Source organism: Capricornis sumatraensis, chromosome 5 (assembly GCF_032405125.1).
Source record: "Capricornis sumatraensis isolate serow.1 chromosome 5, serow.2, whole genome shotgun sequence".
In the NCBI taxonomy this organism is placed as follows: Eukaryota; Metazoa; Chordata; class Mammalia; order Artiodactyla; family Bovidae; genus Capricornis; species Capricornis sumatraensis.
In genome coordinates, this window is record NC_091073.1 from 66,865,405 (window position 1) to 66,881,818 (window position 16,414).

The window sequence follows — 16,414 nt, forward strand, 5'->3', positions numbered from 1 at the left end:
GTGACAAGCAGAGTTCTGTCTTTGGGTGTATGTTTATGGCCTGATAGCTTTTAACAGATTTCTTAAACTTACCTGTCTTTCGCTGGTGAGGGCCCTTGCATTTGGCTCTGTGATTCCTTGATATGGGATTCCCAGATGGCTCAGTGGTAAAGAATCTGCCTGCCAATGCAGGAGACATAAGAAACATGGGTTTGATCCCTATCCCTTCCCTCTAGGGAAGATCCCCTAGAGTAGGAAATGGCAACCTGCTCCAGTATTCTTGCCTGGAAAATTCAATGGACAGAGGAGCCTGGTGGGCTGCATAGTCCATGGGGTTGCAAAGAGTTGGAAATGATTGAGCATGTGTGCATACACATATGCACACATGTACACACACACACTCTCCTTGATATGACCTCACTAGTATTCTGTAGCTTCCTTAACTTTCTGGTACTGCAAAACATTTCCTTTCCAGACCTGGAATCATCCAGTATTCCAAGGAGCCCTGATTCCTTCCAGTAGCAAATGGTATTTAGAGGCCACAATTTTGGTGATAGAGGTATTCATTGCTAGTATTTTATACTAGATTGGCCATTGTGCCTAGGCCTTTTTAGTAGATAGAATTAGGAAACAATTTTTTAAATAGAAAAAATAAATTATTTATTTATATTTCTACATTCAAATTTAGGATTAATTACTTTTTTGATATTAAATTTATATCTCTTCTGTTAGCCTGAGAATCTTGGTTTCACATTACCTATATTTGAGGCATAAAAGTATCAAATATATTGTTAAAAATGATTACTAGAAATAATTTAAAACTTGTTTGTGGTTTTATTTTTGACTTTAATATATATTCAACTAGGAGTGTACAGTAAAATTCAGTTCAGTCGCTCAGTCGTGTCCGACTCTTTGCGACCCCATGAATCATAGCACACCAGGCCTCCCTGTCCATCACCAACTCCCGGAGTTCACTCAAACTCATGTCCATCTAGTTGGTGATGCCATCCAGCCATCTCATCCTCTGTCGTCCCCTTCCTCCTCCTTCTCCCAATCCCTCCCAGCATCAGAGTCTTTTCCAATGAGTAAACTCTTCGCATGAGGTGGCCAAAGTACTGGAGTTTCAGCTTTAGCATCATTCCCTCCAAAGAAATCCCAGGGCTGATTTCCTTTAGAATGGACTGGTTGGATCTCTTTGCAGTCCAGGGGACTCTCAAGAGTCTTCTGCAACACCACAGTTCAAAAGCATCAATTCTTCAGCGCTCAGCTTTTTTTACAGTCCAACTCTCACATCCATACATGACTACTAGCAAAACCATAGCCTTGACTAGACGGACCTTTGTTGGCAAAGTAATGTCTCTGCTTTTCAGTATGCTGTCTAGGTTAGTCATAACTTTCCTTCCAGGGAGTAAGCATCTTTTCATTTCATGACTGCAGTCACCATCTGCAGTGATTTTGGAGCCCCCAAAAATAAAGTCTGACACTGTTTCTACTGTTTCCCCATCTGTTTGCCATGAAGTGATGGGACCAGATGCCATGATCTTCGTTTTCTGAATGTTGAGCTTTAAGCCAAGTTTTTCACTTTTCCTCTTTCACGTTCATCAAGAGGCTTTTTAGTTCCTTTTCACTTTCTGCCATAAGGGTGGGATCATCTGCATACCTGAGGTTATTGATATTTCTCCCAGCAATCTTGATTCCAGCTTGTGCTTCTTCCAGCCCAGCATTTCTCATGATGTACCCTGCATAGAAGTTAAATAAGCAGGGTGACAGCATACAGCCTTGATGTTAAATTTGTTTGAAATCCTTTCCCAATTTAATAAATAATTCTTATATATTGTTTGGATATTTAGGAATATAAACTTTTTTGTTTTAAATTTTAATTGTATAAGATATTTATGTGATTCCAAAATCAAACCTATAAACAAGGTAGGTTGTAGTTTCCTGGGGGGCTGTCATAACAAAGTACTTGTACCTTAAAAGAGCAGAAGTTTATTTTCTCACAGTTCTGGAGGCTAGAAGTCTAAAATCTAGGTGATGGCCGAACGTGTTCTCTCTGAGTCTTCATTCTAGCTTCTCATGGTTCTGGTAATCTTTGCCTTGCATTGTAAGGTACCATGACTCCAATCTCTGCCTCTGTCTTCATGAAGTATTTTCCCCTATATCTCAGTTTAAATTTCCCTGTTATTGTAAAGATACCAGTTATATTGCATTTGGAGTCAGCCTTTCACATCATGTGGCCAAAGTATTGGAGCTTTAGCATTAGTCTTTCCAATGAGTATTCAGGATTGATTTCCTTTAGGATTGATTGATTTGATCTCCCTGCTGTCCAAGAGTCTTCTCCAGCACCACAATTCAGAAACATCAGTTCTTCGGTGCTCTGCCTTCTTTATGGTCCAACTCTCACATCCATACATAACTACTAGTAAAGCATTTTTTTCCTCAAAATGGGAGTACTACCACGGTCCCTCTCTTCTGTTTTCACAGCCCCAGTTCTGTAGGCTTCTTACCTTACGCTGAGCTGAGAAGAACCTTTTCTAACTCTGAAAGAAGCCTTTTCTAACTCTTCGATTAGTATGGGTTATGCTGCTGCTGCTGCTGCTGCTGCTAAGTCGCTTCAGTCGTGTCTGACTCTGTGACCCCATAGACAGCAGCCCACCAGGCTCCCCCATCCCTGGGATTCTCCAGGCAAGAACACTGGAGTGGGTTGCCATTTCCTTCTCCAGTGCATGAAGTGAAAAGTGAAAGTGAAGTCGCTCAGTCATGTCTGACTCTTAGTGACCCCGTGGACTGCAGCACACCAGGGTTATAGAGGTTTCCTAAATGAGCATGCTGTCTGAGTTATATGACTTCTTCAATGTTAAAGCTGTTTTTTAAGTTGTTTTGAGATCAGTTGTTCAATTAAGACAAGGTGGAGCCTGGTGGGCTGCCATCTATGGGCTCGCACAGAGTCGGACACAACTGAAGCGACTTAGCAGCCGCAGCATGCTAAAATATGTAAGTTTTTTACAACCTGAGCATTTATTAGTGATCAGAATCCTGTGAAATTAATTGTAGCTGTTACGTGCGTGGATTGCTTTGTTTTTAAGAAACAGTGTACTAAGTTTTATTTTAAGCTAATACGAGGCATAGTAATTATGTACCTTTTATTATAACATGTGCTTGTTTCAGGGACTGTATTATTCCTACTTTAAGACTATTGTGGAAGCACCCTCATTTTTGAATGGAGTATGGATGATTATGAATGATAAACTGACTGAATATCCCCTTGTTATTAATACATTAAAAAGGTTCAATCTTTACCCTGAGGTAAGATACTTTTTCAATTATGATTTTTTTACTTTATAAAGTATTGCTTATATTAAATGGTGATTCTAAATCTAAGATCTAGTTCAATATATTAAATTTTATCTTTTTTAAAAAAGTAAATGGGTATCTTTTCTTAGAAAGGAATATGAAAAAAATCATTATTAATTTGGGGGGGTCTAATGATTTTATGGAAATGAGTATTATGATTGCATGGTTTAGAAAATATGAAAACTAGATTTGTGTGTTTATATGTATTACATTACCTTTACATGTCATTTGCCGAATACTCTTTCTTCCTTATCTGAGATTCTTCATTTAATCAGATGCACTTTTCCCCTAGTGGGAGTGGAAGAAAGGAGCTGAGATAGGAAGGCAGTGCTATCAGTAACTGTTTAATGCATCCCTAGGCATTCTCCAGGACCTACCTGGGTTGTGACCTCCTCAGTGACATCCTTCTTGAGGTTCTGTTAAGCACGCTTCCCCTTGGCCCCCCTTCATAGCATGCTGATGCTGCTAGAAGGTGTGTTGCCTGCTGCAGCAGGACCATGGCTACCTTGGTGCTGTGAGATCTGAAGCTGGGGCTCAGTATCAGCACTAATCAGGGCTCTTGGTCATTTCCCATTGAGTAAGAGGAGGCTAATTTCCAGATGAACTGAGTTAGCCTGCTTAATTATGGAGGAGATAGAGACCAATAAATAACCACCAAAATGCTTATTGAGTACTTTCTGTACATGTCTGCATTTACTGTTCCAGCAATGGGATCACACAACAGGTTTTTATAAGTGCTTTTTGTCTTTTAAGAATATTTAAAACCGTCTTCCTAAATCATCTTTTCTCAACAGCATCATTTTTTATGGCAGTAATACAATCTGCCATTGTTTATTTAGTTCATCTTTTATGAAAATTTTGGTTGTTTTCAACTTTTAAAATATCCTAAAGCTGCAATAAACATTCTTGAAGCAAAATCTTTACCCATATCCATATGTTTTTTTAAACTCTAAATTTGTGGATGGGGATACACATATACTTATGTTTTTTTAAACTATAAATTTGTGGATGTGGAACTATTTAGTTCAACAGAATATAGGCTTTGATGATTTTGGTACATGTTGCCAAAATGCTTTCTGGATAGGATTTATTAATGAAAATTACCACAGGCAGTGTTTTTGAAAATGCTTGTTTTTCTGGATCCTTGCTAATTTAATGCTAAAAAAATTAAGATCATGTGATGCATTTTGTTCACTGCTATATATTTGTATATGTACATGTATATTTTCAGTGCTATGTATTAAATGCACTTCCACTTTTAAAACTAATTGCTTATTCATGCCCTTGTCTATATTTTTATTGACGTTTTGTAAGAGCTCATTATATGCAGGAAGTCAATACTATGCTATACAGATACGACATTTTCTCCAGCTTTTTGTTTGCCCTTTAGCTTGGTACAGTATGATGTGAATGTATTTTTTCTTGTCAGAGCTATCATGTCTATGAATCTTTAAGATTTATGTGTTTTATTCATTCATATATGTAAACAAAACTTATTCTTAATTGTTATCATTGTGTTTTTGAGATTTACAGTTTTAATTTATCTGAAATTTGTTTGAATACTCAGTTTTGGGGCAGGAATCCAACCTTTTATTTTTTCAAAATGGTCTTCTGTGTAACCTAACACTTGGGTGAGTGGTCCATCATCTGCCTGCTTCGTTTATTATTTCCAAAATTATTATACACATATGCTTTCAACTACTTTTGGACTTTCTGTTTAGTGTTACCTTATGTTGAGGTCCTGAGAAATAGGCTCTAAGATGGAGATCTGTACCTGAAGTATATAGGGGAACTCCCTTGGGGGCAATATCTGAAGGCGGATGAAGGAATTAGGAGGAGGCAGGCGGAGGAGTTGAGCTGTGATCCAGTCACAGCAGAGGCCTCAGCCAATCTCTGGGGAAGCTCTGGAACTGGGATGACCCTACAGAGTTGTCCTACCTGAAGCAAGGGCCTCTTACCTTTATACTCCCCCCTGTTGACTAGTTATGGCTGCAGTTACCCTTGGGGAGGGTGACGTTTAGTGAATTTACTCTGTACTGCAGAGGGTAGCTCCCAGAGAGAGACGCAGCTGAGGGTTGTCAGCCGCCACCCCTCCCAACTGCTCAGGGAATGAGTGCCTCAGCCCCGAAGAGAGACCTGTGGCACTCCACTGCGTCTGCCATAGTTCCTTTGATCTGTCTGGCTATTCTTGTGCCAGCATCACAGTGTTTTAATTATATAAGTAGCAAATTTTATTATCTGTTAGGACATTTTCTTCAGTTATTTCCGTTTTGTCATTTTTCCATGTAACACATCTCAGTAGACACTTGAGATTTTCCTCAGCTTTGTTTTATGTTTATGAATTAATTTGAGGAAGAATTCACATCTTGAAAAATTAAATCTGTTCAGGAAGATAGAATATCTTTCTGTTTGTTCAGCTCTTGTTTTATGTCCCTTAGTTGAATTTTATAGCTTTTGAAGATTACAGATTGTATATCTTTTGTTATATCTTATTCTTAGCCATGGGTGAACAGGTGAAGACTGACCAGTAAAGAATCTACATAGGGGACTGTGAAGCTCCTTTACTAGATTTAAAGAAACCCAGATGGGAATGGTACAGGAAGGGAAAATTTGTCAATTGTCAAAATATCTCAAAAATATTCTAGTAAGGAAACTGTTGAGGATACTTTTTTCTTAAAATGTCTCCCTCTCTTTTTCAATTAGGTAATCTTAGCCAGCTGGTACAGGATTTATACCAAAATAATGGATTTGATTGGTATTCAAACCAAGATATGTTGGACAGTTACCAGAGGAGAAGGACTCAGCCCTATTGAAAGCTGTGAAGGCAAGTTTCTATGATATTGTCCTGTTGTCTGTTGCAGTACAATAAATTTACGGCAAACTTAGTGGTGTAAACAGCAATTTTATTGTGTTTATGGTTTCTGCTAGTAGGGAATTTGGGCAGGGTATAGAATGGTTGGTTTGTTTCTGCAGTGTCAGAGGACTCTGCTAGACTCAAATGGCTGGGAACACTGGAATTAACTTGGAGCTACTTCACTTACATTCTGGCTGCTTGACTGGGGTACCTGCAAGGCTGAGCCCAGCTGAGCCTCACTGGAACACCTACAAGTGCCCTTTTCATGCGTCTTGTGCTTTTGTATTAGTATCTCAGGGTAGTTAGGCTTCTCATGTGGTTGCTCAGGGCTCCAAGTTGGATACTGCGTGGCCTCTTCCATACGGCTTCTGCCATGGCCTGCTGAAGCAGTCACAAGCCCAGCCAGACTTAAAAGCAGGGGCACAGACCCCAGACCTCTGCAGGAGTCGTCTCCATGAATTTGCAGTGCTGTTTTATAACCACTACAGCTACTTCTCTGGTCTCACCTATGTTTCACACTGGTGTCATGTGTTCAGATGGGAACCCAGGCAACCATTTAGTGTGTCTGGCAACCATTTTCAAAATAGTCACAATTTAATGTGAATTGTCAGACACACAAAGTAATCTATAGTTAAAGCATTTTGTTTTTTAATTTTTAAAGGATTGGGAGATCCTGCTTGCTTTTATGTTGCTGTAATTTTTATTTTAAATGGACTAATGATGGCATTGTTCTTCATATATGGCACATATTTAAGGTAAGACTATTCATTTTTAATATGTATGGTTTATACTGTATACTAGAATAGTAAGAACAGTGAGATAATGATTGACTTATCGTTCAGTTTTATGACAATGTCATTTCTGATATATCTATTAGTAGATAAAAAATTATTTCCTATTGGTTGATTTCACCATTGGCATAGCCAGCCACATTTTAACATAATTTTAAAGGATAAAGTAGAGGAGGGCCAGGGATATTTGATAAATATTAAATATTCATGGGCTTTTGTACATAAGCAGTATATATTGGTTACCTAAAATATTGGGAACATAAGGGAAAGGACCATTTATTGTCAAATGGTGTTAGTGGCTATTCTGCTAATGTTAAACAGAAATATAGTCTGTACAGATATTTAGTAACTGCCTTCATTTACTTCATGGTTGAGCAACATTTCTAAAACTAAAAGATTAACATATTTTCTGAGTTTTGTGTTTCTATTTCTCTTTTTTTGACCATTCCTTCTACTACTTGTTTGAATTATTTTAGCTTCAGAGTATTTTTAGTATTTTCTTTTTTGACTTCTTCCTGATTCTTTGAGGTCCAGAAGTATAGCATATGTATGTAATTTTCAATTTGGGTTAATGCATGTGAATCTGCTATTATCCTGTTGTTTTCTTTGCTTTGGAAGTGTGGCATTTTCAGTTTAATACCTCAAAGATCTCTTGCATTCTAGTTTAGTGTCTGAGTATATACCAGTTGCTTGATAAATATTTGTCAAATGAGGAAGCTGTTAGAAGATCAACTTAAAATATATTTGCATAAAGATTTAAGATACTTTGATGCTAATATTTCTGACTTTGCTCTAAGTAAGTTCTTTGAATTATGTAATTAGGGGAGACTGAAATGAAAATTCATGATTAAAAGATGTGAAAAATTTCGTTTTTGAAACAAGATACACAGAACTAACTTAACAGAAGTATCTGGTAAGCAGGAGAGGAAGCTGACTTTTGAAGGAAAGCAAAACCAGGGTGCTTTGTCTCATGAGGAGCCAAAGTTAGATGCGTTTTGGGGGGGGATCTATTCATTTTGCTGAGTAGTACCCAGCTGTCTTTATTACATTTGGGAAATCAGACTTTAAGAGAAGTTAAAAGATGGAACATGACATTCTTACTAAATTGCTAACCTATAGTTACACTGTTTTTTTAATTGAAAGAAGAATTTCTAAACATTAAAAGTAAGCATGCCATATCATTTTCTTACAATGCTTACTATGACAATTATTTCAAAGGCTGAAGACATAATATCTGCTGCAGAGAATATGAGGCTCTGGGTTTGGTTGAGGGATTCTTGGTGCTTTGGGCCCTGGCCAGAAATTTTTTAGTCTGCAGAGAGCAGTATTCTCCCTCCATGTTCATTTGTTCAGTCTGGACCTGAAGTGCATACTAAGTGGTCCCTTTCTGAGACTGCATGTTTGGGTTCTGAGAGCATGGGGGTGGGGTGAGGTTGGAGATGGCAGCAGTGGTGGGCGTGTGTCAGTAGAAGATAGCCAGCAAGGATAAAGTGCTTTCAGTTCTGGAGGCAGGAGAAATTTGTTCTGTGTGGAGCAGTCGATCTAGCTCTGTCTTGGAGGATCAGAGCACCGTGGATAGGTGGAGTCGAAAAGAACCCTGGGGAGAGGCATAGGTGGACATTTTGGGATAGGGAGGGGGTAGAAAGCAGATCAGGTTCCCTGGGATGCAAATGACTGAGGAGGGATTGTGGAAGATCAGAGTGGAGCAAAGAGTTGGGGTTGTTGATGAATGACCTTAATGCCAGACTGGTTGAAACCTCTTCCAGGCAAGTGAAGGAAGTAGAAATGTGACCAATAGAGGGACAAGATTCAAAGCTGAGCTATGAGCTCATGTGACCTTTGACACCCACCTCACCCCAAAGTCACCCAGTGACCACTTCGTCAAACGAGAGGGCGTTACCTCATAGGGGATTTTAAGATCAGTTTAGTGAGTTGGGACCAGCAATTCCTACTTACATGAAAAAATAATACAAATATAAGTAATAACACATACCATAGTTTATAAAGTGAAGTGAAGTCGCACAGTCGTGCCTGACTCTTAGCGACCCCATGGACTGCAGCCTACCAGGCTCCTCTGTCCATTGGATTTTCCAGGCAAGAGTACTGCAGTGGGGTGCCATTGCCTTCTCCGTAGTTTATAAAATAGATGTTATTTAGAGAAACTTCTGTTTGTTGCTTATTGTATATATGTATATACATGTATGTGTGCTGAGTTGTGGTGTAAAGTCTTATTTCTTACTGTAGTTTTAGGCTTAAAAAAAAAAAATCTATAGACCACTTACTGCTTAGGGTAGCAGGAGGGAGTGACTTTACCTTAAGAGGATTTGGGTCTTTCCAAATAGCTGTCTCTGGTTCTTCCCCCAGCTCTGAGTGCTGCGTCCTGTTTCAGCCGCACCCATTTCACTGCTCTGAGCCCCGCTGGCCCCCTTGGTGTTGTCTGACTCTTGTGCCTGGTGGCCTGCTCTATGGAGCTGTGCTTGGGTAAAGAGACCACACTAGTGTCACATGTTTTCATTTCCCTGCATAATCTCTTTAGTCCTGTCCAAACACATCCTAAAATCTAGAATCTTCCTAGCCTCACCCATCCCCAAATGAGCATTGTGGAGTCACTTCTGTTCTCTTGACAGTTATACTGCACCCTGGGGGCCCAGGTGTGTAAATTATACTCTAGCAGGGACCTTGGTTTATATTGCGGTGAATCAAGTCTTCTGTCACTTTTTCTTTTTTTTTTTCATTGCGTTTTTAAATGTTCTTGACATGAATATTTTTAGAAGTCTCAAATTACTAGGTTGTTCTTAATGTTTTCTTCCTTGATTGTTAGGTTTGCCACTCTTCTAATTTTATAAAGGGGGATAAAGCTGCAGACTTCTTACCATGTGGGTTAAGAATAAAGAGGAGGATATCTTAATTGAATTTAGAATCTTTTTTATAAAAACTATGTTTCTATTGAGAAATGAAAGTTGAAATTTCTTGAGCAGATTAGAAATGTATAGGTAAATTGAGTATGGTGTTTTTAAATCCAGAAGTATATTTGTTTTAAAATAATACATATATAAGTTTTCTGAAGTCAAGTAAGCCAGTTCATTTCAGCAGAAATGGAAGTGGAAGGGAAAACAGAAAGCATAGACAAGCGGTGAAATGGGGCTGGGCTGCCAAGCTCTGACTGGAGGAGATGAAGTAAGGTATTTTTGCAAACACGACCTATTCATAATATACCTTTTTGTCTGGAATTCTCAGTATTTTAGTATTTCTTCAAAATACCTATTGTTAATTATTTTCTACAAGCTGTGTTGTTAAGTCATAGTTACAGTTATGTATTTCATAAGATAATCTAATATTTCTCAGCTGCAGACTAAGTTTCTGGGGGCCAGTTTCTCAAGACCCCGCATGTCTCTGTTCTGCAGGGAGGTTGGAACATGTGAGAGTAGTTAGCAGGCAGTTAGGAAAGTCCTCATTGCTTCTTGGGGAAATTCATTCATTCCTGAGAGATGGAATTCTCTTATTGATAAATGCCAAAAGCTTTTCTTGTTGGACCTGAAGGGCAGATGTCATGCAAGTAATATTAATCCTTTTCTTCTTTGTTGTTTGATTTTAGTATTATTCTGGAAATTGAGATTGTTAAGTAAGAATAGATTGGATGGTACATATAACTTTATTCACCCTGAAGTTATGGTGTGCTGGTAAATGTTTAACAGCCAGCTCTCTGGAAAAAAATACATATTAAATAAAATTTATTATAAATTTTATTTATATAAAAGATGTATACAAATAATAAGAGAGTTTCCAAACAGGATTTCTTTTTTCTTTTTTCTAAATAGCTCACCAGAGGTACTCTGACTAGTTCAAATAAAAGAGGGATGTGGTCCTGGGATACAGAGGTCTTGTGGAATTAGGGAACAGGAAACCCAACTATTTGGGCCTCGTAAAAACTGAAACTGGGAATTTGAAAGGCCTTTTACCCAAGGAGGCCTAGCCTCTCCATATCATCTCACTCTCCTTTTCACTCCTGCTGGACTTGTCTTCTGTCTCTATTACTTCTCTGATACAGGTGTCTGTCTGGGGGTGTGTGTGTGCTCCAGAAGTACATCTGTTTCACAAGTTTGTTGCCTTTGATCATTTTGCCTTCCTTTGAAATTTAGAGGAGTTCAAAACAAACCTTGAGTATTTCTATTAGTGGAAAACTAATATAGGACAGAATTAGCCCTGGAAGAGGGATGTCCCTTAGAAGATGTGTTTTTGTTTTAGGGCTCATCCCCCTGTTGGTTTTATAGAGTTCATCCCTCCTTGTACGAAGTAGTTATTCTTTATTCGTCACTGTCCTTCAGTCTGTTTCTTGATTCCTTCCCTTCTGCCAAGGAACATCTCTTCATTTTCCTCTCAGAGAACAGAATGGAAACAAGATTTTTTGATTGGACTACTGCTTGAGTGTCCTTGTCACCCCCAGTCTAAGCTTTAAAATTCCTGTTCCTTCCTCTACTGCAGTCTGGTCGCGCCAGTGGTGAGAATGTGGTCTCATCCGCCTGTACCGCCAGCCCCTTCTATGGAGATTATCTGGCATCCAGGCCAAGCCATTCTTTTGTTTGCTTTTAGTCTAAGGATGGTAAAATAATGACATGAAGCCATTCAAGGTATTCACAGAGAAGTGCTGTGCCCAGCACTTTTGTGCTTAATTTTTTCTGTAGTCTCTCACTGATTATGATTATGGCTGCCACCATCTTTAGAGCTTCTGTAGTAAAGAGAAACTGTAGCTGGAGGATGGATAAAAATCCTTTCCCCACAATTCATAAGACAAGAAATAGAATCATTACAGCACCTGATTTTGAGTATGATTTTTAGATCATGTTATAGAATCTTTGAGCCCTTTTCCATTCAGTGTTCTCCAGGGTGCCCAGAAAATACCTCTTCTTGGTTTTGGAGCTCCTTCAGCATTTGGCTTTCTATTTTAGATTAAGCATCATCTGAGCAGATCTTCTGTAGAAAACAGTGAGCAGTGAGTAAAGTTGACTCTGAGTCTGCCTAAGCTGCCTGTTACCTCTCCAGACCCTGCTGTCTCCCTGGGCTTTTGTTTGTTGTTCTCCATGGAAAATACTTTTACTGAACTTTTCTTTTAGGGCTTTATAAGAAACAGCTATATGAAACCCCTTATTTTATGTTTCATGCATCTCTGTGATTATCTTCTATAGTACCCACTATCCTCGCTTAAAAAAACAGTACAATGTAGTATTTATTTCCTTTGGTGATGAATAAGAATGTCTGTTTTCCTGTTACCTGGGAAATTTTTATGATTGTTTTACTTATAGTTATTTGTCCAGTGAAAATCAGCAAGTTCCCAAATAAGTTTATAGAGCTATTTTTTTATTCTATTCTACAGCTGGGTATGAGACTTTTTAGTGTGATTTTAAAGTTAATTGTCATTATTTTCTGTGTTGGCTTTTGTGATGAAATGAAGCACCAGTCCCTTGCCCTGTCTGTCCCCATCGCCCATCCATTTCTTTGTCCGGAGAAAGCACTTTCAGACAGTAGTCCATATTTATGTTGTTATGACCATATAAACATTGCACACTGCTTAGTCAAGTGCTGTGCTCTGTGCTTGGCCCACTAAGTTGTGTCTGGCTCTTTATGACCCTGTGGAAAGCAACCTGCCAAGATCTTCTGTCCATGGAATTTTCCAGGTAAGAATACTGCAGTGGGATGCCATTTCCTCCTCCAGGGGATCTCCCTAACCCAAGGATCAAACCTGCATCTCTTGTGTCTCTTATATTGGCAGGCAGATTCTTTACTGCTGTCCCTCCTGGGAAGCCCTGAGTCTGATAGGGTAAATAGTTGTTTACATGGAAACAATTTTTTTTCTTGTAGTTAAGAGTCATCTATTATTTTGTTTTCCTTCACTTTTTGTATACCGATTAATTATTAACCACAGTTCAGTTCAGTCGCTCAGTCGTGTCCATTAACCACAGTTCAGTTCAGTCGCTCAGTCGTGTCCGACTCTGCGACCCCATAAACTGCAGCACTCCACGCCTCTCTGTCCATCACCAACTCCCACAGTTCACTCAAACTCACGTCCATTGAGTCGGTGATGCCATCCAGTCATCTCATCCTCTGTCGTCCCCTTCTCCTCTGGCCCCCAATTCCTCCCAGCATCAGAGTCTTTTCCAATGAGTCAACTCTTCTCATGAGGTGGCCAGAGTACTGGAGTTTCAGCTTTAGCATCATTCCTTCCAAACACCCAAGACTGATCTCCTTTAGAATGGACTGGTTGGATCTCCTTGCAGTCCAAGGGACTCTCAAGAGTCTTCTCCAACACCGCAGTTCAGAAGCATCAATTCTTTGGTGCTCAGCTTTCTTCACAGTCCGCAAGTAAACTGTAAAATAATTTATATGTTGCCAAATATATAAAATTCACCATTTCAGTTCTCCCACTCCTAAACCTTGGGGCCTCTCTCCTGGAACCCTGTGTCTTTTGGCTCCACACTATACTGGTCAATAGTTTGACTGGTTTTAGAAAAGTTCATTTGGATTTTTCCTAAAAAACCTGAATAAACTTTTTAGCTAATTCAGTACTTCAGTTTTCTTTAGACTTTATTCCACTGTCTTCTAAGATTCACTATAGCTTTTCAAAAGTTAGGTGCTGTTCTGCCATCGGTCCCTTTTGTACCTGGCTCATTTTTTCTCTCTGGCAGCTTTGGGATTCTTTTTTCCATATCTTAAGTAAAGGCCATGATGTAGCAGATTTTGTTTCATCCTTTATATCAGATACTCTAACGGCTTTGTTCCTCTGGACATGTGCATTCTTCTGGGGGAAACTTTCTATATTACTTCTTTGATGACTTTCTCTTCTCCATTGTCTCTCTTTTCCTCAAAATCTTATGGTTTGGATAGGGGACTCTTGGATTGAAATATAATTTTCTGGGTTTTTTTTTCCCCTCCCTTATTTTACCTGTTATGTTTTAGTGTAGTTTCTATGAAATTTCCAGCTCTTCTAAAGAGTTTTGAGCTTGAAGTTTTGTTTTTTGCATTGTCTGTTACCTGCAGATCCTCCTTCAGTTTGCACTGTGAGAAAAGCCTGGCCATTCTTTTGTAGACCATAGCTACTCATCAGAAAATGCCTTTTCTTTCACATGAGGAACCAACCAGTCACACAGTGCAAAGAAAATGCTGTTCTGGTTTTCTGTTCTTCTGTTATCTTCTTTGGCCATTGGAGATTCACAGTGGCTTCCTTGATACTAGAATTGTTTTTGGTTTTTTTCTAAACTACTTTATTTCTAAATAGGTTCCAGACACCTTGAGGACCTGGAAGATTAGTCTGTATGTCAGACCTCCCTTTTAATTTTGCTTAATGCCCTCCTTTCTTCCCTGGTAGCTCAGCTGGTAAACAATTTGCCTGCAATATGGGAGACCCGGAATCAATCCCTGGGTTGGGAAGATCCCCCAGAGAAGGAAACGGCTACCCACTCCAGTATTCTGACCTGGAGAATTACATGGACTGTATAGTCCACGTGGTCACAAAGAGTTGGACACGACTGAGCAACTTTCACTTTCTGTCCTGAAGTGAATAGTTGTAGTTAATATAACCCATTTTCATACATGTCCTTCTCATGACCAAGTCACCTAAGAAGTGATGCAGTGGGTTTTTTTTTTTCTTTTTAGGCTTTGTGGCAGAACTAAGATTTTATATCAAGATTTTACTTTTCCCTAGCCCTTCACCTGTTTTAAGGAGCAGTTGAATTTCTTATCCTTTATGCTAATTATTTTTCATTATTTTACTTGACATTTTTTGTTCTTCATTAATAAATCAGCATTTACTGTTTACACAGCCTGGATTTTTGGTTAAAAATGTGTCTTAAATAGGCTGTGAATTGTATTAGCTCAAACTTTTCCAGCTCCTTGTTTTTTTGTTTTTGTTTTTTTTTTTTTTTTGAATGTTCTATTAGCTTGGTGGGTTAGCATGTCTTTAATCATTTGGTGTAACAGTTGTATATGAATATTTAAAAGATAAGTATTTCTCTTCAGCATGCATAAATTGATGAAAGTTATTAGTTGAAAATATTGGTGTCTTTTCTACAAAATCTGCCTCCTCTTGTGTCATTATCTCAGCAAATGACACTAACCACACTGTTTGTTGTCCAAGTCTGAGCCTGAGAAGATATCCACGACTATCCCCTTTTGTTAACCTCTGACGTCCAAGTAGTCACAAAACCCCGTTGGTTTCTTTCTTCAGAATATCTCTGGCATCCTTGTACTTCTTTCTTTGCCCCCCAGCATTCTGTCTCCTTGGGACAGTCTGACATTCTCTCTCTATCTCTGGGACCTCCCAGCACCACTCTTCCTAGGATACCATGGTTTTCTCCCGTAGGCCTCTCTCTGCCTAGACTCTCTTCCTCTGCCATCAGTCCTGTTCCCCACCAGGCTGTTTTGCTCACTGCAGTCATTGTGATTCCATTTGAGGGACTGTAGCAGTACAGTGCAACTGGAGCACAGGTGTTGGGGTAGAAGGAAGAATAGTGAAAGGGTCTGGGGGTATATACACAACCTGATCCCACACAGCATCCTAGACATGTTTAGGTGTTTGAGTTTCCTCCGAAGAACAGTGGGATGCCAGTGAAGTACTGAGTGGATAGTTAGTGCGGTTGTATTCATTCATTTGTAACGATGGCATAATGGAGAGAATATATTGCAGGAGGCGTGAGCATGGATGCACAGCCTAATGAAGCTGTGCAGGAAGGTGTCGCAGTTGTCCATGGGGAAGGGGGAGGTGGCCTGAGCTAGTTTAGTGGGGGTGGGATGGAAAGAAGCGGATGGTCTCCAAGATATTTGGGAGGCATAGTTCATGAGGATTTGTGATTGACAGGTTTTTAAAATTTTGTTTTATAATTTCAGGACAGCACAGGTTTGCACATTGGTATAATTTTCTCCAGTGGTGCTCAGCAGAGGGTTAAGAAACTCGGTGTGCCTTTGAGGTAGGAGAAAGCTGTGAATAATGGGAATGAGCTAGAGTGTTGGGAGATGACAGCTCTGAGGAGAGCATGTGAGAGAAATGAGCTCTGATGAGCAGGGTTTAATGAAGATGACAATAGAGGAGGCTGCTGGCCTCACCTCTGGGCCTAGAACCATGTAGGAGCCTGACAGAGTGACTCTCCCAGCAGAGTGAGGTTTCAAGGCAGGAGGGGAAGGAAGCATCTGGGTAGAGGCTGAGCTGATGGAGAGGAAATTGTGCATCATGGAGTGGAGGTTCCAGTACCAATGACAGGAAATGTATATTTAACCACAAGGTTCTCCAGAATGAATGCCAGCAGTGTTCTGATTGAAGACTTTTCATGTTTTCACTTATTCTAAAGATACCTATTGAATCTCTGCCTTGGGAGAGGCTCAATATTTAGCACTACAACAGCTGCAGTGATGTATCAAGAAGTTCACAATCCTGTAAATAAAACCCTTT

The 16,414-nt window shown here is 39.4% G+C and overlaps 1 protein-coding gene across 2 annotated transcripts in view; it reads left to right on the forward strand.

The window, feature by feature from the left end:
• The window catches only part of DPY19L1 (dpy-19 like C-mannosyltransferase 1), a 95,231-nt gene that overhangs the window by 20,167 nt on the left and 58,650 nt on the right, over positions 1-16,414 (forward strand). For both annotated transcript variants that reach the window (XM_068973431.1, XM_068973432.1), the window contains exons 4-6: positions 3,148-3,285; positions 6,037-6,157; positions 6,849-6,942. In XM_068973431.1, the coding sequence (XP_068829532.1) occupies positions 3,148-3,285; positions 6,037-6,157; positions 6,849-6,942 (353 nt within the window). The remainder of the gene's footprint in view (positions 1-3,147; positions 3,286-6,036; positions 6,158-6,848; positions 6,943-16,414) is intronic.